Source organism: Pteronotus mesoamericanus, unplaced genomic scaffold, assembly GCF_021234165.1.
Source record: "Pteronotus mesoamericanus isolate MK-2021 breed Mesoamerican mustached bat unplaced genomic scaffold, CSHL_Meso_final contig_65, whole genome shotgun sequence".
In the NCBI taxonomy this organism is placed as follows: domain Eukaryota; kingdom Metazoa; phylum Chordata; class Mammalia; order Chiroptera; family Mormoopidae; genus Pteronotus; species Pteronotus mesoamericanus.
This window is the reverse complement of record NW_026555228.1, coordinates 11,290,718-11,318,202: the sequence shown is the minus strand read 5'-3', so window position 1 is coordinate 11,318,202 and position 27,485 is coordinate 11,290,718. Positions and strand designations below refer to the sequence as shown.

Genomic DNA, 27,485 nt, shown 5'->3' with positions numbered 1-27,485 from the left:
GATCACAGGCAGGAAAGGAGTGGAATGAGGTTAGCCAGTCAGGAACTGGGCTGCATTTCCAGCCTATTTTATCTGGCCCTCAGGAACCTAGAAAGAGAATGTGCGCACGGGCATGTGTACTCACGGGAGAGAGGCAGGCTTTGTGAACAAGGGAGGGAGCACTATGGCAAAAGGTCAAGAAGAACCAAATGTTACAGTTGAAAGAGTTTTCTTTTACCAACTCCTATAACCATAGGCTAACTTAAAGAAAACTTCCGTCAGACACTAACAAAAGGAAATGATAGCCCTCTCTCTTCATCCAGAAACACACCAGTTGGAAAACGGTAGCGAACGCAGGATTCCCATTCAAAAGACTTCTTTCCATGGCCTGCAACAACTTTGGCATGCAGACTGCTTCCGTGGAAACTGAAGGCTGCTTTTAGAATCAAGAATTTAAAAAGAACTAAGATCATACCGTATGTAAAGGGAAGAATTTTGACAGAAAAAGAATACAAATAGTTTTTAAAAAGACAACACATAGATGATGATAAAACATAGAATGCTGGTACACGTTTATTTTTTTATTGCTATACATCAAATGCCAGCAACTCTGGTATCTTCAAGTTAAACCTTAAGAATGAATTACAGCACAGTCAAAAGATTTAGAGAAAAAAATCTCTGTGCACCATAAGTATATGGACATTCAATAAATACCATAGGACAAACTGATGACTGAGGGCCACAGATCCATGACGCACATGTTTACAATTAACTGTTAGAACAGACAATGACCTACAAGAGTGATTATCAAAAGGTCGAGTTTAACAGTATGTCTTTTCAAACTGAGATGCTGAAAAGAATATATACATTTTTTACAGACTGTAGGTGATTTTTAAAAATCCTCAAAAATGTAAACAATGCAGAGCAGGAACACTGAAAATAAAATTTTGTTGAACAAAATGACAACACAGAAAGAACACTTTCTTCAAATTCCCAAGATAATTCATTTTTCTAATTGCTCGACAGAAACCAAAATGGATTATTTTCATAAAGATAACATACCAGAGACACAGAGACCTTCCAAGTTATTTTTTTATGTTAACATGTATTTACAGTAAATATTCAACAGTTTTTATAGCTTAAATAGTTACATGCTTTCTTAATCCATAAATACACTAATCATCATCCATTCAACCACGTAAGTATTTATGATGTCTCATGCACTGTGTCAGGGGTGCAAAGATGAGTGTGACATGGTCCTTGCTCTAGAAGTGCCCACATTCAAGCTGAAGAGATAACACATAATGTTTCTTTCCTTTCTTATATAATGAAGCCATTTCTATACAAATGGGACTGATCTGCTCACTACCCTAACAGAATGGTTCCCAAATCTTGACCCTATGGAGCTACCAAAAAAAAAAAAAAAAAAAAAAGATGTTTCATTTTTTTTTTCCCATCCAGAAAAAAAAAATTAATGGGAAGGATTTCCTCTATTAAATTTTTATCAGTTTTAAAAAAACTGACCTACACATATACAACATTTTCATTAGTAAACTGCTTACTTCATGTAATTGAATTCATTATGCAAGTATTTTGTGGTACCCCCCAAGGTCCACCTGAATAGGTCTGAATATTATTCTGCTGATACACTTTGATCCTGAATGACTGTCTGCCTACAAATAGAAGAAATGCCCTTTTCCTGGGATAAACCAATAATTTGTATGGTTTTAGCAGTGGTAATAACTGATCACCTCAAGTCATTTATTAAATGTTAAAATCATACTCAATACATAAATTTGTTTAAGAAGGCAGGCAAACGTGTAATACAATCTACAGAGTTTGTTAAAAACGATTAAAAAGTTTTAGTGCCTAAACAGTAAGTCAGTGATCTGAAAAAGCTGAACTCCGTGGAAAACCTCACTTAGTGAAGAAGTTGGATACATGACTGTTGGTGTTCCTGAGTGTATGAGAGAAGCACGCAGGTGTAATCAAAGAAAAGCATGCCCATACACTTCTAAGACCACAGTGGCCTGCTGACTTTCCAAATCTCCTAGGGTTGCATCTCCCTGGGAATTAGGCGGGGCTTTTTCAGGCACAAGAGTTGGTTCCTGGGCTCTGGCAAATTCACGTTTACGCTCACATCTAGCCATTCTCACTGTACTACCAAGTCTTCTGTGGACCCACTGAGGTAGCTTAGGAGAAAGACGGAAAGCCAGGACTAGATGTTTTATTACCCAACACAGAGAAACATGGGAGCCGCTGGTGAGGACAGATCATAGCTGAGCTTTAGGTAGTTGCTTCTTGAAGGCAGGAACCCAGGAGCTAGGACCCAGCTAGCCCCAGCAGCATGAGAGAAAATGTCTGCCCTGGAAGGGTCCTGAGCTTCAGAGCTCTGTGGAGAATGGAAGCCAGGACTGCGGAGGCCCTGCGACGTCTTGTGATCTGTTGGAAGACGCAGCTCAGTTCTGAGGTTCAGCCCTACCTGCCTCAGCTCACATGCTGCAAGTAGGAGACACTTCCTGCAGCTCATTCTAAATGTCAAGGCTAAGTGCTACTTTGAGGGAATGGGGAACATGTTCTCAAAGAGGTAACTCTTCTGGGGCAAAAAATGTCTCAAGATACCGTGGGCCCTACTTACTACTTTGTCACATATTCGACAAAAATTTTTCCCTTTCCTGTCAGAGATTCTTTGATAGAATTTTGTTAACTTAATTGTAATCAGACCTCGGGTATCAGAGTACAAAACAATACACTACTAAATTTTAAAACTTTTCAAACAAGACAAAGGGCAAGAGATATAGGCCAAGAAAATGCTCACCCTTCTACTTGGCCAAAGTCTGGTCTCCTTCAAATCTGGATTAATGATGCTTTTTCAAGAAGCTTCCCCCAATTAATTCCACCCAACTCTGTTCTCTTTTAAAGTATTGTGACATCAGTTGTAGTCATACCAAATGGTTTAATACGAATCTGCACTTGTTCAGAAATTGTCCCACGAGCATCTGCAGTTTGTAAGTTGTCTTTAAAACTAGAATGTAGTCAAGAACTATATCTTGCATTTCTTCTGTTTGACCCCATCACAGAGTTGAGAAACTCTGGATACACGAGGAGCTTACAAGTTGTTGGCTAAAAAGTAATTTTAAGGGAACAGTTTATATTTCATACCAAGTAATGTTGTCAATATTGCATATTGTAACTCAGAGATTCTGTCAGATGGGCGCAAATATTACCGTGCTGTAACCATCCAGAGTCCCAGGGTCACGTTGGCAGCCAAAAGTACACTGCCCCCAAGCAAGATGAAAAATCCTATCAGATCTTTCACGTCATTGTCTCCAATCACTGAGGTAAGGGTAGCATCGAGGAATGAGTTTAAAATCCACTGTCCATCCAAAGCAAAGCAGGGCACTGCATTAACAATAGCCAGAGCTCCTGAGAGAGAAATCAGGTACCTGGTTAAAATCAGTTAAGGGGCCGACTGTGAGGTCTGAGTGGAAACCGCATTTCTAGGAGTCAGAAGATATCTCTGCCCACCACTACAGGCCATTCCTTCTTAGATATCTACTATTTAAAACAAATGACATATTATTTCAAAGTTCAAAATCCTTGACTAGGAAAATAAAGGTCAACCATTTGTAAACTAAGGTAATCTGTAATGAACTCTTACAAAGACTAAGTCTTTTTAATTTTGTAATGGTACCAAGGAAGAAATGTGGAAGAAATAAGAAATAAAAGAGCTCGGACTGGTATGGCTCAGTTGGTTAAGTGTCATCTAGCAAAGGAGAGAGCGCTGGTTCGATTCCCGGTCAGGGCACATGCTTGGGTAGTGGGTCTGTTCAGTGCCCAGTCGGGGCACATATGAGGGGCAACTGACTCATGGTTCTCTCCCTCTCTTTCTCCCTCTCTTCCCCTCTATCTAAAAATAAATAAATGAAATCTTTTAAAAAAAGAAATGAGATCTTTTTTCTTATAAAGTACTTTGGCTCCTTGACCCCTATTTTACCATCATTTATAAGGTTATAGCATAAATATAATTCTATTTACTATCATCTATAAGGTTATAGTGCAAATCTCTGAGACAAAGCTGCAATCTACAAGATACAATCTTGACTGTACATGTTTTCTGGTAACTGCTCATTTGTTCTCTTTTTTTCTTCTTTTGGCAAATCCTTGAGGAAAGAAATTAGAAAGATTTAAAAGTGGCATAAAGAAACCCCCCAAAACTGTTTACTTTGTTAAAATTCTATACAATAAGCAATTTAAAAAAATTCATCTTGTATATGTAAGCATATAATAATATGCTAAAGAACACAAGAGACTATCCTCTGAATTGTTATTTTAGTAGTGGAAACTAGTTTGCTCTCCCTTATGCATTCCGCCATTTTCTCAGCACTTACAAGCTCAGAAGAGGCAAAATTCATCACCTCACTGGTAACTGGAGTTTTTATCCCTTATAATTCAATTCTCAATTTGTACTTTGTGTTCCTTCCTTTTCATATCCTTAACCTTTCTCCTTCCCTGTCCAAACTCTTTCCTATGACTTCCTCCCTCCTAGGTGCAATCTGGTCTTTTTCAACTTTAAAGTCTGTTTTTTAGTTAGTAATTAATTGATAGTTGTAAGATATATGCATGCTTTCTTCATGGTAAGACTGATCAAATTCCAAACAACACACTTTTATAACAGTTTCACCAGAAAGGATACTTGACAAATGTCTCCACAACCACAGGCAGATCTATGCTTAGAAAGTTAAACCGTGGGATAAAACTGGTGATGCTCACTGGAAAAGAAAAATAAGGAATAATGTATGTTATTCATAAAGATACAAAATAGCATAATGAATTTACCATATAGTCAAAAACTGGGCTTGCCTATTAAAATGGTTGAAAAAGTCCTTCCCAAACATACACAGCAGGTTATGCCCCTCATACAAAACAATCAATTACTCTAACAACATCTAATACAAATAGTGGAATATAGAAATTCATGTCCCAGTGTGTACTTATATTTTGAGGTAAGAATAAGATTAAATTGACTATATATCAAATATGAATACCAAATCCAGAGACTGATTTAATTAATATAGAATTTACATCAAGAGTCCTTACCCTTTCAAAGAGGCATAAACCTTAAAATCACATTCATTACAACTATTATGTCACTTAACCTTCGGCCTTGGGTTTTTCCTTCATTGCTAAAACAAGGATTGACTACAGAATTTTTAAGGCCTCTCTCACTCTGTGGATTCCATAATACTGTTTTTTTCCCCCAAAATATTTAAAAACATTCCCTAAATTAAGTAGAACCCACAGTACACCCTTCTGAATTACTCTAAAAGGGGACCTTTATTCATTTGTTTAGGATGTATTTAATATTTATACTGTAGTTACTTAGTGTAAAACTCAAAAAATAAGCATGACCCAGACTGTATCTCAGGATATGACTATGAAGCAATGAGAGTCTTTTAAAGAGTAACATAAAACCAACCGATTAATAAAGAAAGAAAATGTGCTTTGTCCATACGATGGAATTTATTTGGCCCTAAAAATGATGTAGTGGAGCAGGCTACAACACGAACAAACCTTGAAAACATTATGCTAGGTCAAAGAAGCTGGTCACAAAATATTCCATTTACCTGAAATGTGATGAACAGGCAAATTTATAGAAACAGAAAGTAGGTTAGTGGTTGCCAAAGGCTGAGGGTTGTTGGGGGGCGAAACGAGGAGTGATTGCTTAATGGGAATGGGGTTTCTTTTTGAGGCAAAAATATGCTAGAACTAGATTTTGGTGATGGTTGCACAGCTCTGAATATATTGAACACTACTGAACCATACACTTCTAAAAGCATGAATTGTGTGGTAGGTGAATTATATTCCAGTAAGTTATTTAAAAAGGAACATAAAAATCTTATACAACAAAATGAGTTAGACTGTATGATCTTCAACCATATGGAGAAGCTGTATATTGAGTCCAATCATGTTGCTACTGTTCAAATACTTATGATGCTGGCCCAATTTTGAAATTATGTTTACATAAAATTCATGCGTCATGCAAATTACTTTACTGTCATATCCCTATGATTCCCAGCATTCTCTGGGAGCTGCTCTTGCCACTATTTGGGGAGCTTGGATAAAATTAATAAATTTTCAAAGAATATCTTGAGAGCTCAGCTCTGTGACTTGGGCATAAATGGTGGAGAAGGAAAAATATATTCCTCTTCAAAGGCAGACATGGGATTTAACTCCACCTTGTTTTATAAACTCAGATGAGTTTCTTACTGCCTAAATTTTATTTAATGCTTAAGGATAAATTAGCAACATCCCAAACTAATGTAATATGGTATATCAACTGCAACTGAAAAATTAAAGAAAATTAAAAAGAATTAAAAATGTACAAGTTAACAGGGCTCTGAAAAGTGATCCGCTCTATAATCAATGAAACTAACGCAAGGATTTGTACTGAGCTTCCACCACTGAGAATACATGCCATCTTAATGCTTTTCTGATGGTCTTCCACCGCCACACTCACCTGTGTAGTGCAGGTGCAGTGGATGTCCTACGTACAACATATCAATTTGAGGTGGGTGTTTCACTTTTATTAAGCGAGTGTGAGTTTCCAAAGAAGGTATTATGCAGAAACTTGAACCTGAGCCTTTTTTGCAATCTTTATTGGTTCTACAAACTTGGGTGGCTTCAACTGCTTTCCGGGCAGGCAGGCATGTATGCTATGAATAAAATAATAGTTAGTCAATACTAAAAATGATCTATTGAAAGAAAAACATCAAGTTAAGGTCCTTCAATATCTTTCATGTCACCTAGCATATTAGGAAAGAAGTTTATGTAAAAGAAATGCCATTTTTGGGCACCCACTATAAATTAGATTCAAGTATTCTACTTTGTTCCAATAAGGTATTACCACTTTAAATTTTTAAAGACTCTTAGATGAAGAGAGACATATGAAATGTAGACATTTTAGCCCTAGCTAGTGTGGCTCAGTGATTTGAGCGCTGGCCTGAAAACCAAAGGGTCGCTGGTCCGACTCCCAGTCAGGACACATGCCTGGGTTGCAGGCCAGGTCCACAGCAGGTGGTGAGTGAAACACAACCACACACTGATGTTTCCCTCTCTTTCTCCCTCTCTTCCCCTCTCTAAAAATAAATAAATCAATCTTTAAGAAAAAAATGCAGAATTTTAATAAAATGATACAAAGCAAAAGGGAGAAGTTTTCATAGATTCCATTTTAGCTCTATCTGCTCATTTTATATCAGACAAGCAAGACAGCTTCTGGGATAACTTACCAAACGTTTATTAAAATTATTTCTGTAAGAAAAGCACACATCTGTGAGGCTTTGATTGTTACAGCATTCAGTGGAACCATCTAGCCGTTTGTATGCTAAAGAGAAACAGTTTATTAGAATCTGTTACATAGAAGCACATTGTAAGAAAATTTTGCTTTCAAGATGATAAGTAAAATGCCTATGAATTTAGAAAGAACTGGATAATTCAGAGGTCAGCTTGATAGCTACTCATTGTACTTTGATTTTACATTACAAAAAGATATATGTTCAATTGGAAATCAAGAAGCGGCACTTACCCTAGGTTAGCTGTCTTCATATAAGCTTACCCACCCATAAAGCTGGAGCTCCAGCATCTCAGTGGGTTTTGTAGTAACTCCAGCTGGTCAAGTACAAGTATTTAATGAGCCCCTCTTAGCCGCCCTAATGCCACTGATCTAATACCATTACTGAATTCCTGTGCTCTGGTGTTAGCGAACAGAGTGGGCCAAAGGATACCCGAGAGACTCTCATCCCTAAGGAAATCCCGATTATATCAAACACCTATCTCACCTCCAGGCTCACCTCGGGGCTTTCCTCCCTACACCAGGGCAGCCCAACTTGACCCCACAGATGTGCACACATTTGCCTGCATACCAATCATCCAGTTGGCATTTTTGGAAGACAACAGAATCAACTGTTCATTCCCAGTATTATTTTATTTTTTTACAGGTCTTTGGCAGACTGCTTCACTGATATCTGGGGTAGATGAGGGAAGCTAAATCACTGCATCAGATGGCACAAAAAATGATTTCCATGTCTTTATTTTGGAAGGTTTCCTGCATTCAGCAAATCAAACTTGTAAAGCATAAACTGCTGTATGGCAAGGACCAGTTATACAATTTAGAATCTTGTATTCATACTACCATACTCAGATGTTCTGAGGAAGACAGACTCAAGAACAAAGTTACTACAGTACTACGAAAGAAAGAGTATGTTTTCCAGTACAAAAAAGAAAAAGCTTTTCTATTACAAGAGTGTCTTCAGGAACACTAGCATGAACCTGTTAGCTAACATGCAATGTGATTTTATAAGCACTTTGTATTTATCTGCTCTTAAAAAAACCCAAAAAACAAAACTAAGTTATTTAAGGAAGATGCTTTGATGTTCCCTAGCCACTGTTGCTCACTCTCCTAGGACAACATAAAGCAAAACAGGTAAAGCAAACTAATCAATGCATTAAATTCTCCTCTGCAATGGTTGGCTGTATGGGTAGTTTTGTTTTCTTAGCATAACTGAATAGATATTTAAATTTTGGGTGACAGATCATATTTAAAATATGAAAGAAAACTGAACACGTAATGTCACTGTCGAACCCGTGCCTACAGTCACTCATCAGCCCTATGATAAAGTATAAGGTAAAAAGTTGTTTAGAATTTTATTTTATTTTAGATTTTATTTATTTATTTTTAGAGAAAGGGACGGAGAGAAACATCAATGTGTGGTTGCCTCTTGCACCCGCCCCCCCGCTGGGTAATTCGATATGCATTGAACACCTCAATGATGTTCTATATCACTTGCCTTTGTATTAGTAATTATTTTAAAAAAATTTTATCATGCCCTGGCTGGTGTGGCTCAGTTGGCTGAGCGTTGTCCCGCAAATCAAAAGGTCACCAGTTCCATTCCTGGTCAGGGCACATGCCTAGATTATGGATTTGGTTCCCAGTCGGGGTGTGTACGTAAGGCGACCAGTCTATGTTTCTCTCCCTCTCTTTCTCTCTCCCTTCTCCTTTCTCAAAAAATAAATAAAATTACATCTGATATTTGGTCACTAACTTTTCTTGGAGGATTGTATACAATATAGAAACTCAAGAATTTGGTATTACTGTTGATACAGTATGTGGTAACACAAATACTTAAAGGGGCCAAGCAAATACCAAAATAAATGAAGTGGACAGTGTGTGAAAAAGCAGAAAGTAGTGGAGACTGTGATGAATTAGAAAACATATACCCTATTCTAAGGGGTTAGCAGTCAGGCTACTCAATTTGGGGCCCAGATTTGACAGTTCACCCATTTTATTTCAAGAGAAATCAGAAATCTGGACCTTCATTTGAACCCTCTTGAATTTTCAATATTAGCAGCCACTTAAAAATTTAAAAAATACAGTGCAAGCCAAACCAAATACATCTGCCAAGGCTGGATTTGGCCTCTAGGCTACCACCAATTTTCAACCTCTGGGTAGTGGCTTCCTCCTACAGTGATTTTTCCAACCCAAACATAAAGCCGTGGCAGTGGCTGTGGCTGTCCCGACAAGATTAAGTATCTAATGACACACAGAATTTTCCAATAAAAAGTTAAATATCTTGTTATTGTGTGAGAAGTAAACTTGTGATTTGTATATCAATTTAAGGAAAGTTAGAGGTCTAGAAAATATTTTCTTTTAGAATTCTACTTGGTCATGTTAAGAAGAAATAATAAAATATTTCTCTTAGGAGCACATTGTGGGTTCCACACCAATCTTCTGCCAAGTGAAAAGTTTTGGAAGATGGGAAGTGGCTCTGGGGAAGAGGAAAAATTTACAAATATTTCAACCTTCAAAAAATCAGGTGAGCCTACTTAATCGACATTGCCACAAAGGAGACAAGCGGACACTGCCTCCTGATGTGACGTGATAGGAGTACTGAGTGCTACCCAGGAGTATTTTTGCCATCCCCCAAAACAGACCCTGGATCAAGCCTGTAGACCTAATCACTATCACTGTTTATAAGAAATATGGGGAACATCTGAATACATTAATGATATCACAAGGATAAGATATAAGTAGACAAATCCAGAATATAGCAAATCCAACAAAACAAATGACTCAGTTTTCTTCAACACACAAATGATATAAAGAAAAAGCCAGGAAGAATTGTTACAAGTTAAAAGAGACATAAAAGACATATCACTCAACTGAAATAAGCCCTGGGAAAAAATATAACAGGGAAAACCAACTGGACATTCGGAATTATTGTTAATTTTGTTAGGTTTGATAACAGTACTGTGGTCATGTTTAAAAAGTCACCATCTGTTAAAGACATGCTGAAGTTTATGGATGAAATGACAGGATGCCTGGGGTGTACTTTAAATATGCCCCCCAAAAGTGAAGTGATTAAATGAAAAAAAAATTGGCAAAATGTTGGTAATTGCTGAAGCTGGAAGAAGGATGCATGCGTCAATTTTTTGTATGACTCTCTTGACTTTTATGTATGTCTGAAAATTTTGTTATAATAAAAAAGTTCTTAAAAATGGTTATACAAACAAAATTTACATTTAAAAAATAACTTTAAAAACCACTTCTTACTACTTTACCAGTGTTGCACACAGCACTTCAGTAAGGTTATTCTTGATCATTAATCATATTTCCTAATCTGAAAATGCGGACAAGTATCCAGGGCATTTCCTGACTAAAAGATATAGTCTATGAGCATAATTTGTATTTTCCAACACTTTCAACAATTTGGGACTCCATAATTTTATATAAAGAGTTGGGAGACTGATTTTTTAGAGCTGAAAGAAATCAAAATAAATTTGGCAGCTCCTGAGAATAATCTTGCTTCACCCTGCCACCTGTGCTACATGGAACAATAGATCTGACTTCAGGGGGTATTTTCGGAAGCCAAAACTACTTCTACTGAATATCTGCCGCATAAAATAATGACCCCAAATAGCTTTGAACATGCCATCATCCATCTAGCACAGGGATATTTAATTACTGGAATTTAATTGGTTATGGTTGAGCTTAAAAATCTGACTTAACCAATTTTTTAAAAAGTTTATTTAGAAAGTATCAAAGTGTAAACAAATTGATGGCAAAGAACATACATGTACCTATCTTACGGGAGCCTGGTCCTATGGTTGCTTATGTCTAAGGGCGATAGTAAAAATGTTTACTAACCAGGATGGCACTGATGGTAGTGCGACTTATTTCAGCTCTGACTCAGCCCTGCCTACTTCATTCTTTGGTTTTTAGGTCAAGTTAATCCCACTCTTCCTACAGCAGAGGGTCAACCTCTGCAAAGGCAGAGGGTGTGCAATGAGCCTTTAAAAGGACTAAGGGGAAGCAGAACTGAAACTGCTTCTAGTTAGGGCCCTGAAGCGAGGTTGCAAAGTTCCCCTGGTCCCAGATACCCGGACCTGGAAAAGCTCATCTAGTCCTCTTGCCCCAGATGGCAGATATAACCAGAATCTTTCTGAGTTAATGTAACAGTCAGGAAAAGGCCTGTGGGAGACATCAAATCTTAAATATGGACTCAAACATAGATTTTGAATCTCAAAAATCTTCACATGGACTCTGACTTAATGTTAGCATAACTAATGAAATCTTTCAAAGAGAACTAATGAAATCTTTCACCTATGAGAAACAAACAGAAGTATCCCTTGAACAATAATAACTGATTTAACAAATACAGACACACACTTAAGATTATGGCGTAAGTGTTAAGTGGGCACATGTCAAAGTACCACTTTCATTTTGGCAAACCTCTTGCAATGAGAGACATATTAACAGAAACAAAATCCAGCAAGTGGCCATGAAGGTATCCTCCAGAGGTGTGGGGTTTTTGTTTTTAAATCTGCTCCAAGCTACAGACCAATCACATTATTAGTAAGTCAATTGTGACCTTCACATCAGAGGAACATCAATACTGCCACATGGCCACCTTTCCATAACTTGTGGGCAGATCAAACACTATGCTTTGCATGATGCTTTCACTACTATCACTCAGGAGCCAAAAATAGTCCAGCAATTTGATTTTCTTCAATTCTATTTTAGTCTCAAAGGAAACCATTTATATTTCATCAAGAAAAGGTTAAAGGGGATGATAGATTGCCACTGAAAATAGTTTGCAAAGGGATCATGAGTTACATGTGTACTTAAAGAAACTTAATAATCTGTAGTGTGTTGGCTTAAAAAACACACACAAGATACCCCAAGCTTAGGACATTCACCCTTCTGAATAACCACCACTGAAACTCAGCAACAGCTGCACGACCTAGCTCCTTAACACTGGGTCCAGAAGGCTAGGCAGGAGAGGCAACTTGCACCTGAATTTTCATAGCTCTTATTTCGCCCGGCACATAACAAAGTGGTACAACAATTCAAGGTCTCTGCTTCTGCTGTGCTGACTTTTTTCCTCTGCAGAAAAGTAACAATGGGAGATAGACACCCTCCTACCTGCTGCAAATACAGGGGAGGGCAAAAGTAGGTTAACAGTTGTTCACATGGAAAAATAATATAATTAATAATAATTAAAAGAATAAACTGCTTCACGTACTTATAACTGTAAGCCTATTTTTGCCCACCTCTGTTTGGCAGTACAGTCTACTTCAGGGGTCCTGACCTCTGCCAAACCAGGGAATTCCTTTTTAGAAGAGTTCTTCTCAGATAGGAGCCAGAATCTTACAATGACCATATCATGGAGCATAAAACTTCACGAAGGTTATTCCTTCTGCAATGATGTTAACAAAATTATTTTCTGCGAGTGCCAACACAGTGCCCTTGTTGGCCTCGGGCTCGGCAGCCAGCACCGGGGCCTCGGGGCTGGATGGTCTCTGGGGCCCCCCCGACCGAATTCTGGGGCTATGATTCCACACATTCTCTCAGTGGGTCCAGATCCCACTGTGCCTTGTACTGGTTAATCTTCTTACCATCGCAGAACCAGAGAAGAGCAGGAAAGCCATGAACCCAGTTTCCTGAACAGAGTCCACAGTGCTGCGTACAGTTAACCTTGCCAATCTTGACAGTTTCGGAATGTTCACAGCCTAGAGCCAGCTGCTCTGCGGTCGGAGCCAGAGCTTTGCAGTGACCACACCATGGAGCAAAGAGCTTGATAAAGTGGTTACCTTAGGCAACCTGCAGCTCAGAGTTGCTTGTTGAAAGCTCATACTGCTCCTGCTTGAGCTCAGAGGCTCCGGGTAGTTCTACGTCTGACTCTGGTGTGACGGATTCTTCATTCAGTGTCTGCAGCATCCAGTTTTCCAGTGTCTGGAAGTCCCAGGGACCTTGGTACTTCACAACTTCTTGGCTAGGCTTGAAAAACTTCAAGGTGGGGTATCTTTGCACCCCCTGGGAGGTGCACATGCCTGAGTTGGCTGCGTAGTTCACTTTAACCACACAGACTTTGGCATCTTCCATGCTGCCCTACTTGTCTCCCAGATCGTTCCAAGCAGGTTGCAGCCATTGGCAGTGCCCACACCAGGGCACACAGAACATAGCGAGTGTGCAGCCCTCTAGATCCGGTGCATGAACATGTCAGCTGTGTATAGGTGCCTGGTGTGCAAGTACTGCCCTACCCTGCCTTAGGCCCATTTGCTGCCACCGCTGCCGTGCCCGGCTTCTAGCCTGTGGCACTCCAGCACCCTCCACTGCCATGGCCAAACAAACGGTGGGAGCAGCTGCACGCTGGGGGTCAGAGGCTAGGGCAACTTTGGGAAGAAGCGTCCGGGGTGCAGGGCACGGAGGCGTGACTGGCACCTTCTCGCTGTGGAAGCCAGTCTCCTTCGTGGTGCCTGCCCCTTGCCCCAGCAGAGTACACAAGTGTTTTTTTTTGAATGCATAAATAATTAGATACTAGAGCCTCAAAACTCAAATATGATGTTATAAAGTTAGAAGTTCCATAACAACATATAATAAAGGTAACATACATATTAGTACCCAATTTACCAAGAATGTTTACTAGTTTGGACCTATTATTACTTTTCTGATTTGTTTTAAAGAAATTAGAGCAAAATAAATCTACAGACATAACCTAAGATTGGTGAATGGCAAAGTACTGCTGCTTGAAGCATTATATTATACTGAGGGAAATATACACACCTCTAACTGGGAAGCTTAACTGCTGTAAAGTTGATGCGCTTATGCAATAACCAATTTGGGGTTCATAGGCAATGGTATCTAGACATTCATTCCAATCTTGTACATTAGTAACAGGACAATCCTGCAGATGGGTAACAAGGTCTCCCACAAAAAGGCCTCTGGGTCCGACTGCAGGTGAGTCCTTGGAAAGAGGGCAAAAACAAATCAGATAATGTGTGTAAACAAGCTATGATTAATTTGAGCAAATAATTAAAGACACTGAGTTAAGAAGATTATTTTGAATAATGCAGAAAATAATCCAGCTTTGAATATAAAATGTATAATCTTAGGAAGTTAAAATAAAGCCCAACAATTACAGTTACTTATACTATTTCTCCAAGATTTTGAATTTTTTGCAACTGAAAAAAACAAACACCTACTTGCCAACTGTTGAGATTAAAATGACAGCTTTTTAAAATAAACTGCTATTAAATTTCTTGTGAAAGTAGTTATCAGGAGGCCTTCAATTACCTATATCCTCAGTGGGTAAAACTGTAAGGCAAGCCCTTATCTAGATACAGTCCCAAATATGCAGATGATACTGTCAGCACAATGAATGCGCGAGCCACTTGCTTACAGAGGTAATTTTTCTCTTCCCCAAGTCTCAAAAGGAGACTTGATGCCATCTCAGTAGTTATTGACTAAGGGAGTGAAATACAGAGCTGAAGACATAAGCTCCCATGAAATGTTCTGGCTGGCTAGCCTAGGTTTCATCTTTCTTACTTCTTATGAGTTAAGATATTTGACTCAGAAGCAGAGTTATAAAAATAAACAGTAAAAGTAAATGATGCATTTTATCAATAAACTATAAGTAGAAAATCTAGATACTATTTTTGTACCTAAGAACAGAAACAACTTTTAGTATTTTTAAACAGACCGTGTTTCACAAAACCATTTGTTTGATTTGAAAGGACTGCCAATAATTTCTTCATGAGAAACTGAGCATTCTGTCTTATGAGAACTTGAATAAAAGTTCTCGACATAAAATGCTAAGTGTTACATCACAAAATCTAGTAAAGGAATGCCTAAGTAATCCATCATTTACCTCAGCAACTTCAGTGATAAGCACCCCAACTCCAGTGTAGTAAAAGGGTAGGAGAATCACAGGGAGGAGGACAAGAGCTAAAATACCCAGGAGTGCAAGGACGAAATTATGCCAGATACCTGAAAAGAGGAAAGCAAAAGAATAAGTTCAACCAGGGCAGTAATGACATAGGTAGTTGGACCTCAGAACATCTGGGCATTCTGATAAATTAGGAAAGTAATCAGAAGAAGCTGTGAGGCACATAGATCTACTTATTTGTACAGCAGACGGATGTGCAGTTACAGGCCTTTTTCATTTCAGATATTACAATGTAAAATAAGCATGTTAATACCACAGGGTACTATGATTTAACACCAATAAAATCTATATTCTATTATATATACCTGATATATAGATCACAAATAAAATTAGTATCTTCTATTTACTATACCTTCTTTTCAGAAAATATATACATAATTAATATAAACATACTTGTGATCTTTGAAAGGAATACCAGAGCTATTCAAATAAAAGCTAAGATGAAATAAACATTCTTGCCGAAATAAACATTCTTGGGGTATGGAAATCCAAATAGTATTTGAAAAAAGAGACTGTTTTAAGAATTAAACTGTTAATGGAGAATATTACTGATGGGTCAATAGGGTATGTATCTAACATCATGTCACAGACTATAACCACCTCCATTATATATACAGCGTGGTGTGCTGGAGCCTGCTTCTACCAGCTTGCCACAGCCAACTGCGTGCATTCCTTCCCAGTTCCTCTTTCAGGGACTTCAGGTTTGCACCTTGTGGCCATCGTGGGACCGCATATTTACAAGACGGAAATCAGCAAATGCTACATATCAGAGCTCCCCACCCTCGCCTTCAGAGTCAGGTGTTAAAACATACACCAGCACACCACTATAGAACCCCTCCCTCCATACCTATCCTTCCCTTCTTCTACTAGTTTTTGTCACGGGGAAGAGTAGGGGCACTACTGGCACTCTGAGCAGTGTGGTTCTTAGCTGTGGAAGTCTGTCCCTTACATTACAGGATATTTAGCATTCCTGGCTCTCCATCCATTAAATACCATTAGTGCTCTCCTGTCAGACAACCAAAGAATGGCTCCCACTCCACACATTCCATACATTCCCAGGAGGGTGACAGCATCAGTGATTGAGAATCAATGTTCTATAGTGATAGAAATGTAACATAAAGACATTTCCCAGACTCTCAGGAAGCTGAGTATGGTCACATGACTGTTTTGAACAAGAGCATGTGAGTGGAAGTGATGGGAATTTTCCTGTCCTACTGGCTGGAATGAGGGAGCTAAATCTGAGTCCACAAGATAGAAGCTGCATGTTGGGAATAGTAGAGCTAACAAGACAGAAAGGGCCTGAGTCCCCCAAATCATAAAATTATCTTATCAGCACTGAGCTACTTACATTTATGAGAATGTAAGCCTGTTACTTTTAGCCATTACAGCAGCCAGATACTTAGCTAATACATGCTGCACATACCATATTCACATTATAAGGTGTCTCCCTTCCCCTTTTTGAGTGTTTTAAGTTGTTAAATTCCAAAAATATCCAGAGCAAGTCCAGTCCAGGACATATAGATAAACAATCTTTTCTGTTCTGTAACAGTTTTTAAAAACAGCAAATGTATCAAACTATCAAAAACTGTATTTTGCTTTTTCATTTATCTATTTTGGACTTTTCCCTTTTCTGCACATTCATCCCATTTCTTATATCCACTACAGAGTAGCCCATTTTTTAAAAAAACATATTGACTTAAAAGTTTCCCTACTAATGATCATTCAGGCTGTTTTAACTTTTTCATAGAATGGTGCAACAAATGGCTTTGCTCATATTGTTATGCATCTAATTACATATGCATCTGTGAGGGTATGGAATATCGCACATACATGGAATTGTTGTGTCAAAAAATATGTGCATTAAAATTGACCTCCAATGAGTTTATATTAATTTATGTTCTCATAATTGGCATATTTCCCCACCTTCTTTCTAAACAACTCTGGATGCTACCATAATTTCTTTGCCACCTGCTAGGTGAAAAGTAAAATGTCTTAATTTCTATTTCTTTAATTATGAGTGAGCCTGCACAATTTTTATGTTTATTTCTATTGAAAAGCTATTTCTATTTTCTTTTGGAACTACTTATCTCCCTTTCCTGTTCACATTTTTGACTAGGTTGTTTTTTGTTTTGTTTTACTGGTTTGCATATATTGTTATTTGCAATATATATATACACACACACACATTGAGGAATTTGGTCTTTTATAAGAGTTATTTAATTATTTCCTCCAGTGTGTTGTTTGGCTTGGTTTATAGTCTTGTCTATTCAGAATTTTAAATTTTGGTGTGTTCAAAACCCTGCCACTCCACCCCCCGCCCCCACCAAGTTGCTGGCCCCAACACCATTCCACAAAATGATCTATCTTCACTGATTAGATTTGTCACTATTACCATGTCTAAAATTCAGCTTCTCCCGTCCCTGTCAGGATGAAACAGTCCACCAGGACTGCCTAGATGCTTGCATTTTCACTAACTCTCCCATCCAAACAACAGTCATGGGAGCACACAGCAGCAGTGATTCCTCCACTCTCTGGGCAACCTCCTATGTATTGACAGGGATGCAACTGGTACTAGACCACCCCCTATAGATTCCCCATTTGCCCATGATGGCTAAGAAGCAACCAGGGTGATTGAAAACACACATTTCCTTTATTTAAACAACCTCTTGTCTATTAATAAGTACATCAAAGAAATCCACTACAACTTTTATATTACCCACAGCAGACTTTCTCTCCATTGGCATTTTGGGGCAGATAATCATTGTTGTGGAGGACTGACGCATGCATTGCAGCATCTTTGGCTTCTACTCCCCAGATGCCAGTGACAGCCTCCTCCCTTTTTCTCTATTTTCTAGCTATAGTATTTATATAGGCAAATTTATTTTATTTTTTAAGAACAGGTATTATTTTTGTCCTCTCTATTATATAAGGCACACATATCAAGTGTTAAAAAGTCAATATATAAAAAAGTACAATTGAGCACCACTCTCTAACTAAAGGGGCAAAAAAATTAAATAATATTACTTGACAGTGTTTGGGGGAAATAAAATAACTAAGATAGGTTTAAAGTGACTAATACTATTAAATCACATCTAATATTCAATGCTACATATATAATTCAATGCAGCTAAAAGATAGCTATGCAAAATGTGGTAATAGCAAAGAATACAACCAAAAGTAAGATATCAAACAAAACTTTTTTAAAAATGGAAAAATATGTATGCATGTAAACTGTTTTCTTAAAATCTACAGCAAAGTTATCAACCTTCAAAAAAACCCCACACATATAATTAAATATTAAACATAGTCCTAAAAGTAAAAACATAAAGATTTGGAAAATACAGAACTTTAAACATTTGTAAAGAGGTGAACTTGAATCTGAAAAGTCCCATTTTTAGCATAGCTGCACAAAAAAGTCCTTTGATGTGAGGTTCATGAATTACCCTCCTGTTGGGATCAAACTTAAAAAACACCAGTTTTCAAATAATATTATAGAACAAGATAAAACATCTTAACAATGTAACCTTATATAGACATTCTTTAAACCTTTTTTCACTTTTTACTACTCTATCAAAACATGACATTTTAACAATGTAATTTTGTAACTTTTTATTTTTATTTTTTACTAATTTATCAAAACATGACCCTTAGCTAAGCAGGAATCATAAAAGGGTCTTCTCTCCTTTTCACTGACTATCTTTGTTCTTAGCATGCGTGAAGATATGAGATTTCAGGTTAGTAGACTGAGCAAACTTCCTATCACAACCTTCGAAGGGGCACACGTAGGGCTTGTCGCCGGTATGGATTCGTACATGTGTACGCAAATTGAAATCCAGGGAAAAGCATTTCCCGCAGCCTTCAAACGTGCACTGAAAGGGCTTCTCTCCAGAATGCACCAGTTGATGCCGTTTTAGTTTCGAACTTTCAACAAAGCCTTTGCCACACTCTGCACATACGTGGGCTCTCGGACCGTGGGTGTTCAGATGCTTTCTCATAGCACTGATATCCTTGAACATCTTTCCGCAGCCTGTATAAAGGCAAGCTACTGTTCTTGGAACATCATCTTTGGGTTTTTTGGGCCTCGTTTTAGTAAATTCTGCCAGCTGTTTGGGATCTGATAGGTCGATACCCGGTATTCCTTCAGGAGGAAGTTTTTTTCCCGTCAGGTACTCTGAATAATCAGGAGGTGAGTCCTCCTCAACCGGTCCTTCAGTCTCCTGGTCTCCTTCATCACGTGGGGACCACATGGTGACCGAGAACTGGCCCTCCAGGGTTTTGATCAGCACCTCCTTCTGCTCCCACTTCCTGCAGCCGCCCGCCGCCCCCGCCGCAGCCGCGCTGCTGGTGGAGCTCTGCTTACCGCTGCTGGGCATGTCGCTCGGTGCGTTGCTGGGCTTGTCGCTGCGCTTGTGGCTGCGCTTCTTGTTGCGGCTGCGCTTCTTGCTGTGTCTCCAGGTCGATGATGACGCGGAGGCTTCAAGAGAAGCGAGAGCCTGCTGGAAGCAGACGTCTTCGTCCTCGACCTGGACGCCCATTTGCTGCTCCTGGAAGTTGTTACCCGACAGGTTGCCTGACTCGCAGTAGCCCACCACCTCCTCCTGGGTTTGTAGCACGACCATTTCCTCGCCATGGTCCCCTTGGTCTTGGCTAATAAAGAGTGGCTGCAGTGCAACCAGAGGTGGGTTGGCGTGGACACTGTGGACCCAACTGCCACCAATATCCTCATATGCAATGGTTTCTATCGCCACTGGCTCCACAGAGATAGTCTCCACAGGAACAGTCCCCAAAGTGATAGTCTCCGCAGGGGTGGTCTCTACAGGGATATTCTCCACAGGAACAATCTCCACAGGGAGAGTCTCCACAGAGATAGAGTCCAGAGAGACAGATTCCAAAGGGATGGCCTCCAGGTGGATCTGGTGCAACTCCACAAACTCGGTAGGTATCTCCGAGTTTTCTGTGGTGATGTAGATAATGTTGTTTGAGGCCATAGTTGAAGGCTCTGAAGAAGCTTTCACTACTGGGCAGAGCGTGGTATCGGAAGGTTGCGGAAAAGAAAGACTGAGAAAAAGAGCGCCAGCTCCGGAAGAAAGTTCGAGCTCTGGAGAGACGCGCTAATGCTAGGCAACCGTGCACGCGCTAGCAGTGGAGGAGTTCCACGCAGAGGATTCTGGACAGCCCGGCACCCAACGCATGCGCTTCCTGACAACCTGGTACCTGGCGCATGCGCACATACCCGCTCAAAGCCAAGGTACACTTTCGAGTACTACCCTTCCCGCCTCTTCTCTCTGCCCACCAGCTAAGCTGTTGCTTTTTTGAATATTGATTCGATAACCAGGCTCCTTACTTAATTTTTCTACATTTCATTTCTGTTGATTTTATCCACAACTACCCCCCCGCCCCCCGGCGAGGTGTATAACAGTATCTGGGGAGGGAGTCCTTTCTAATATTTATACTTTTTAATTTCTCTCTTATTTAATTGCACTGACCCACATTTACAGGCCATTTAATAGTATCAGTGATAGCTGATAGTGGAATTGCTTGCCTTGTCCTTTAATAGGAATGCTTCTAAGTGTTATACCATTAGGAAGTATCCAAGCTATTTCTACTTTTACTAAGGATTTTTGGTTTTTGGCTATTAATAGATGTTGGATTTTGTTAAATATCTGTTTCAATATCTGCTGAGATGAGGATCCCCCCCCCCACCATGGTTAATAATGTTTACCCACATTCAAATAGACTACCTAATGTTGAATCAACCTTGCTTTGTTTCTTTACATCATGTATGTGGGGGTGGGGGTGGGGGTGGGGTGTGTGTGTGTGTGTGTGTGTGTGTATGTGTGTGTGTGTTTGTTTTAAAAGATATATCTCTGTTATATTGGCTTAAAAAACAAACAAACTTAGTTTCCTACTCTATGCAACCTGGAAAGTTTATCCTAAATTGGAATTAAAAAATAAAGTATTTTCCTTAAACATCTGAAAGAATTCCACCTATGAAACTTTGAGGAGAACTTTCTTAATTTCTATTGCAATTAGTTCATGTACACATATATTTTTCTATCTCCTCTAGGATTTATTTAGGCTGGGTTTTTTTTAAAAAATAATAATTTGGGGTTTTGAAAAATTTTTGCAGAGATGAACAAAGAACACTTTTATAATTAAGTTTCTTTGTATCAGCTGTCATTCCCCAATCTGACTGCTGATTCTGTCTATTGAAGCTTTCTCCCATTGTTTAATATTTTTTTCTTCAAATAACTCTTAGATTTAACAGTTGTGTTTTTCTTTTTTCCAATTTCTTATTTTCTCCCTATATCCTTACTAATTACATCATTTCTCAACTATTTTACAGTTTCTTCACTCCTTCAGTTGAATGCCTGATACTTTCATTTCCTATTTCATAAAAACTGCCTAAGGCAGTAAATTTTCCTTTAAGCCAAACTTTACACATTATTTCATCATCATCTTTAAATATACTGCAATTATGGTTTTGAATGAAATTGGACAATTTTTGTCTCATGAGCATTTGAAAAGAAATTCTGATATAGAATTTGACATATTTATTTTTACCTTATTAGGAGCCTCAATGATCTGAACGTTTTTGTACCTATGTGCCATGTGTGAGAGATATGAGTCTCCTCTATGACACCTGTTGTTTTCTTTGTGCTTTTTCCATTTTTGTTTTGATGGTTTGTCACTCACTACAGTAAGATTCACAGTGATTACATTTTCATCGTGGAATATATTCCATATGATTAAGTGCCCCTTTGTCTCACTTAATGCTTTAGTCATGTTTTCTATTAACATGGTAAGTTCTGCTCATTTTACTTTAATCTTTTAAAAATCATGTTGGTTTTAGTTGTTTTTCAAGAAGAAACTGGAATGTAAATTATTTTGCTCTACTACTTTTGACTGAGATTCTTATAAACTGACATTATCAACCATAATATGAGATATTTTCATTTGTGATGTAAGTACTTTCCACAAAACAACTAACAACACATAAATGAATAAAAAAAATTTAAGTCTGTTACCTGCACAAAATATCCTTAGCTGCTGGACTGGTGATATAAGTTGCAAATGAGTGGTGAACAGATCAACAAATGCTCCAGGATAAATAATGAAGAGAAAAATTCCAAAGCCATTAAATCGAACTTGTTCCCTAAGAAATCACATAATAAAAAGGAATTTACTACTTGTATTGCATTTGTCAAATTAATAATGTATATAATCTTAAAACTTCCCACAGAACTTCAAATTCTTGCTTAAAAATCAAGTATCTCTGGACAGTCAAAAAGTTTACCTATCCATCTATATATCTCTCTCTCTCTCATAGTTTTACTATAATGTACAGATTTGGTCATCTGTGAAGTTACATTTTATCAAACAGGGCATTCTGAAATAGACTTACAACTTCAAAGTTTTTAGAAGCCAATATGCTGAACAAATAACCTTAAATTAAGAAAAGTTTACTATTTCTATAAGAAACTAAATGAAAAGCATATTTATGATTTACTCTGAATTATTTTCCAAGGTCACAGTAGAAATATAATTCAAGTAAATTATCTAAATATTTATATTTGTCCTAGCTATTATAAATAAAGGTGGAAATTTATCTAAGTACATTCCTCTTGAATTAATGTTAAACTCAGTGCAATAAAAAAATGCATAATGCTCAGACTGTCCTTAGAACTATTTATTGATTCATTCTCTAAAAATGGAATTATACTTAATATCCTCATAAGACTGAATAGTTACTCCAAAATAAATTATCATCTTAATATATTGTGCTATCACTTAGTACTAAGTATATCAGATGACCGTAAAATTCACTTTTTCTTGGCAGTTGTGATTTTATTAAAAAATTACCCACATTATATTATGAATCATTAAATTGTTACTAACAATGCTTTTATATGTAAAACCCTAAGGGCTGCAATGCTAAAAATGTGGAAGCAAAGGTGAAAAAGATTTTTTTAAAAAGTAGCCACCCACTTAAACCACATGGCACACCTGTGTAACAGTATATGCTGTGTCAAGATGAAGGTTTATTGCCAGTCTATACAGACTCTTGCTCATAAGCAACTGGAAAGTAGTAAGTGATTAAATCTTCTCATCTAAAACCTTTTATCTGGTCCACACACTGAAAGGATAAAAAATTCCCATCAGTATGTGTGTTCCTTATGGCAATAATTATCAGTGGGAGTGAAGGGGAGTTGTGACTCACCTTCTCCCCCATCATGATTTTACAGGTTTAGGAGCCTTTAAAATGATCAGGTATAATTATGAGACATTCGGGTAGTTACAACAGGAAGAGGGCATAATACTTGAAGAGAGTTCCAAGTCTCACCCTCCCTTATCTTCTTTCTCTTGGGTGTCTAAATAGGCTCTATTTGTTAACAAACCCAGAGCTTTCAGTGTTCTTACTCTATCTAGCAGAGGCCATAAATAGAGGCAGCAAAATATTTCAGCTAATAAGCCAAAGAAAGTACTAAGGAGGCAGTGCAGAGGTTATCATTCTGCCCCAATGATGAACAGAAAGATTAAGCTTCAGGATTTGATGAAAATCTTAAGCACCATGAGGATATAACCATGCTGGCAGAGGAAAAAAGATAGAAAGGCCCAGATTATAAATACAGTATGCACATGGTTAATTGAACATATTCATCAATATGTAAATCTTCTCTGCGAAAGAGAAGGTACCTCAAAATAACAATGAAGGATATATACTCTGTAATATCCACAGAAAGAAGAATATCAAATGTAGAAGGTTTTGGTAATAAAACTTCCTAAATGAAAGCTGCTTTGCATATAATAGAGAAAAAATGGTAAGTACCATTACCTAATAGCTGCTATCCCATGTCCAATTTCATGTACAACACCACTAATGAGGACTGCAGCGAAGAAATAGGTCAGTTGGTTGACGGGTAAATTTATACCAGGAACCTGTTCATAGACACAATGATAAATACACACTTGGGCACCAGGAGAACATGATGTTCACTCTGTATTAAAGCTTAAACTTCCAAGCCAAAAGTTCTATAAACTAAAAGAAATGTGAATATCAATGGTTTACTTTTTCATTTCTATCATAATAAAAGTAAAACACTGGTCAGTTTTTTAAGGCAGTTTTTGAACTAAGCACACCACCAATCTAAAGAGAACAGGAAACACCAGGTTAAAAAGCTGAAATTTTAGCTTCCTGAAATCTTCACCATGGGAAAGAATTAGAGAGCCTAGCAAAGCACCAAGGACCAGGGAATGTGAAGTGACACTGAAGGAGTCAGCTGGAAACCTGATTTGGGAATTCTTGTTACAATTCCTAGTCCTTCCTCTATATTGTTATTGCAAGGTTCCAAGTACTTATGCGAGTAATATAGACTATCCCCAACCCCATCAATGAATTTCCCTTTAGTATTCTCAAGTTATATGAGAGTCAATTAAAAGTAGTGTAACAAAGCACCTTGATAGTGTGGGAGCATCATGCCCTCCATTTCTTCGATCTCATCAGTTTGTCCAGTACATTGGTAGCAGCAAAGTGGTACATAAATATTGTATTAAAATTGAAATTTAATGCAGAAGGTGCATTTGGAACATACATACATATTAAGAACCTGTGAAGAACCAAGAGCTGTCTTGTAATCACATGTTCCTAAGATGCTGTGTATAGGTATACATCATTGCATACACAAGAGAAGTTTGCTATTTAAGGGCTGTGTGGTAAGTTGTTTTTAGATACCTAAGAATCTGCTTGTAAGGTAAGCAATCACTACAAGTTATGTCATCTGTTAAGGAGAGTCTATAAATTAGGCTAAGTGGGGCACCCCAGGCATAAATACTGTTTAAATAACTGAGCATCTATTTCTCACAGTCTAGGAGTTGAGACCCTAAAGGTATCCTTCTGGAGAAAATTCCATCTTTCTGTTATTATTGTTTTAAATTAGTTATAAAATATGTTTAAAGCAGGAAAACTTGAAAACTCAAAGAAAAATAGAAGCCTATAATCTTGCTCCCAAAACATACACACACAAAAAATTCTCAATGTTTTAATGCATGTCCTTCTATTCTTTTCATGTAGACATATTTTTACAAATTATGCTTTTGCCCTGGCTGGTGTGGCTCAGTGGATTGAGTTCCAGCCTGCGATCCGAAGGGTCACTGGTTCGATTCCCAGTCAGGGAACATGCCTGGGTTGTGGGCCAGGTTCCCAGTGCGGGATGTGCAAGAGGCAACCACACATTGCTGTTTCTCTCCCTCACTTTCTCCCTCCCTTCCCCACTCCCTGAAAAAAAATAAATAAAATACTTTAAAAAATATGCTTTTATTATGAATATGGTTTTGAAATCTGACTCTTTTGCTTAGTACTTTCACAAATATTTTCCCATGAATGTTTTCTGATTCAACTTTTTTTTTTTTAAATTTGTTATAACTGATGAACTTACATTGACATATTACAATCACCCAAAGTTTCTATTTTACCTTAAGGCTCACTGTTGGCATTGTGGGTTTGGGCAAATATATGACATGTATCCATTATTACAATATCATACAGAGTAGTTTCACCACCCTAAAAATCTTCTGTGCTCTGCCTATTTAGACATTCCCTCCACCTTAACATCTGGCAATGACTGTACTTTTTACTGTCTCTATAGTTTTGCCTTTTCCAAAATGTCATATTGAGGGAATATATAGTATTTTGCCTTTTAGGACATGCATTTAAGTTATCTCCATGTATTCTCATGGCTTGTTAGCTCATTTCTTTTTGGCACTGAACAATATTCTTGCCAAAACTTGAAATCAACATGTTTTTAATAGCTGCATTGTACTCCATGGAATAGACTGATGGGCATTTAATTGTTTTAAAAGTTCCTGCTCTGATATACTATAATAAACATGTTTGGACTCATATAAATACTTTGGGGGGATAAATTCTTGGACAAGCATGGTTGATTCAGGCTCCAGAGAAATATCACTTGAGTTTGACATTCTGGCTCCATCATTAACTAGTTAAGTGACCTGGAGGAAGTTCGATTATTACTCCAACACTTTAATTTCCTCATCATTAAAATGGAAACAATCACATTCATATAAAAGGGTAATTTTGGGGATTACAAGTGATAATCCTTGTCCAATATTTAACATGCCTCACAGAGAGGGTAAGAAATGCTATTATTACATCAAGATTAAAGGACTTTCATATACATCAAACTGCTCTCTAACAATAGACACTTCCCATAGCCTCGGGAAAGCTTGTTTTATTCAAATCTGCAATTTGAGAGAAATAAAAGAATCCCATTATTTGATTTATATTTCTTTGATCATTATTAAAGCTGAACTTTCCCCCTACTTTAGACCACTGATAGGTTCTTTGAGAGTAGCCTACTCCTGACTTGCCTATTTTTTTCTCCTAGAGTGTCCATATTTTTCTTATCAATCTGTACGATCACTCCAAATATCAATTATCAGTCCTCTGTAATACATGTCACAGATATATTTCCAAGTTTTTTTGTCTTTTTACTTTATTTTGCTTAGTTTTTTTGATACATAAAAATTTTAAGTCAATTCTACCACTATTCATGGTTTCTGCCATTAGTTTTATGCTTATGCCTTCCTTTTTAAAAAAAAAAGATTTCATTTGTTTATTTCTAGAGGGGAAGGGAGGGAGAAAGAGAGGGAGAGAAACATTAATGTGTGGTTGCCTCTAGCGTGCACTTCCACTGGGGACCTGGCTTGCAACCCAGGCATGTGCCTTGATTGGGAATCAAACTGGTGACCCTTTGGTTTGCAAGCCGGTGCTCAATCCACTGAGCCACACCAGCCAGGGCTTACAGCTTCCTCATTCTGTGTTCATATAAACAGAAATCTGTTTTTCTTTCTTTGAAGGTCTTTTATGATTCCATGTTTTAACTTTAATTCTATTGGAATTTATTTTTGTGCACAACAGAGGAATTTCACTTTTAAGCCCTTGTTAGTAACTGAAGAGGAGATTCAAACCATGCTGGTTGGACAGCTTTCTAAATTCATTTGTAATTCCAAGTGCCCTTTCCCTAGTTTTCATAATCATTTTTAATCTAGACATAATATTTCACTGAATGACAATCCCGTAATTTAACCACTTACAAACAGCATATTGATTGTTTCCAATTCTTTATAACAATAATGTTAGGGAAAAGAGCTCGATTAATACCATTTTTTCCCTATATCTGGGACACGTTTTTGATGCTTACT

The 27,485-nt window shown here is 37.8% G+C and overlaps 2 protein-coding genes and 1 pseudogene across 2 annotated transcripts in view; all 3 read right to left on the bottom strand.

Annotated features, from left to right (window-relative positions):
• Window positions 1–1,492: 1,492 nt before the first annotated feature.
• The window catches only part of MBTPS2 (membrane bound transcription factor peptidase, site 2), a 40,719-nt gene continuing 14,726 nt past the window's right edge, over window positions 1,493–27,485 (bottom strand). Inside the window, exons 4-11 of the mRNA XM_054581140.1 lie at window positions 24,100–24,203; window positions 22,292–22,419; window positions 15,186–15,304; window positions 14,102–14,282; window positions 7,269–7,363; window positions 6,500–6,695; window positions 4,676–4,751; window positions 1,493–3,425 (exon numbers count right to left, since the gene is read on the bottom strand). Of these exons, the coding sequence (XP_054437115.1) occupies window positions 3,203–3,425; window positions 4,676–4,751; window positions 6,500–6,695; window positions 7,269–7,363; window positions 14,102–14,282; window positions 15,186–15,304; window positions 22,292–22,419; window positions 24,100–24,203 (1,122 nt within the window). The 3' untranslated portion in view covers window positions 1,493–3,202. The remainder of the gene's footprint in view (window positions 3,426–4,675; window positions 4,752–6,499; window positions 6,696–7,268; window positions 7,364–14,101; window positions 14,283–15,185; window positions 15,305–22,291; window positions 22,420–24,099; window positions 24,204–27,485) is intronic.
• On the bottom strand, window positions 12,339–13,714 carry LOC129076940 (thioredoxin domain-containing protein 5-like; annotated as a pseudogene).
• YY2 (YY2 transcription factor) lies at window positions 18,950–20,251 on the bottom strand. The gene is made up of 2 exons (XM_054581141.1): window positions 20,147–20,251; window positions 18,950–20,014 (listed from the first exon to the last, which is right to left on the bottom strand). The coding sequence occupies exons 1-2, from the start codon at window positions 20,249–20,251 to the stop codon at window positions 18,950–18,952; spliced, it is 1,170 nt and encodes a 389-aa protein (XP_054437116.1).

What these genes read in the sequence shown, in the direction of transcription:
- YY2 (XM_054581141.1), bottom strand. Translation starts at nt 20,251, where the DNA reads ATGGCCTCAAACAACATTATCTACATCACCACAGAAAACTCGGAGATA. An exon ending in AGGCCATCCCTTTGGAATCT is followed by an intron (nt 20,015 to 20,146) that starts GTCTCTCTGGAC and finishes ATCTCTGTGGAG; the next exon opens with CCAGTGGCGATAGAAACCAT.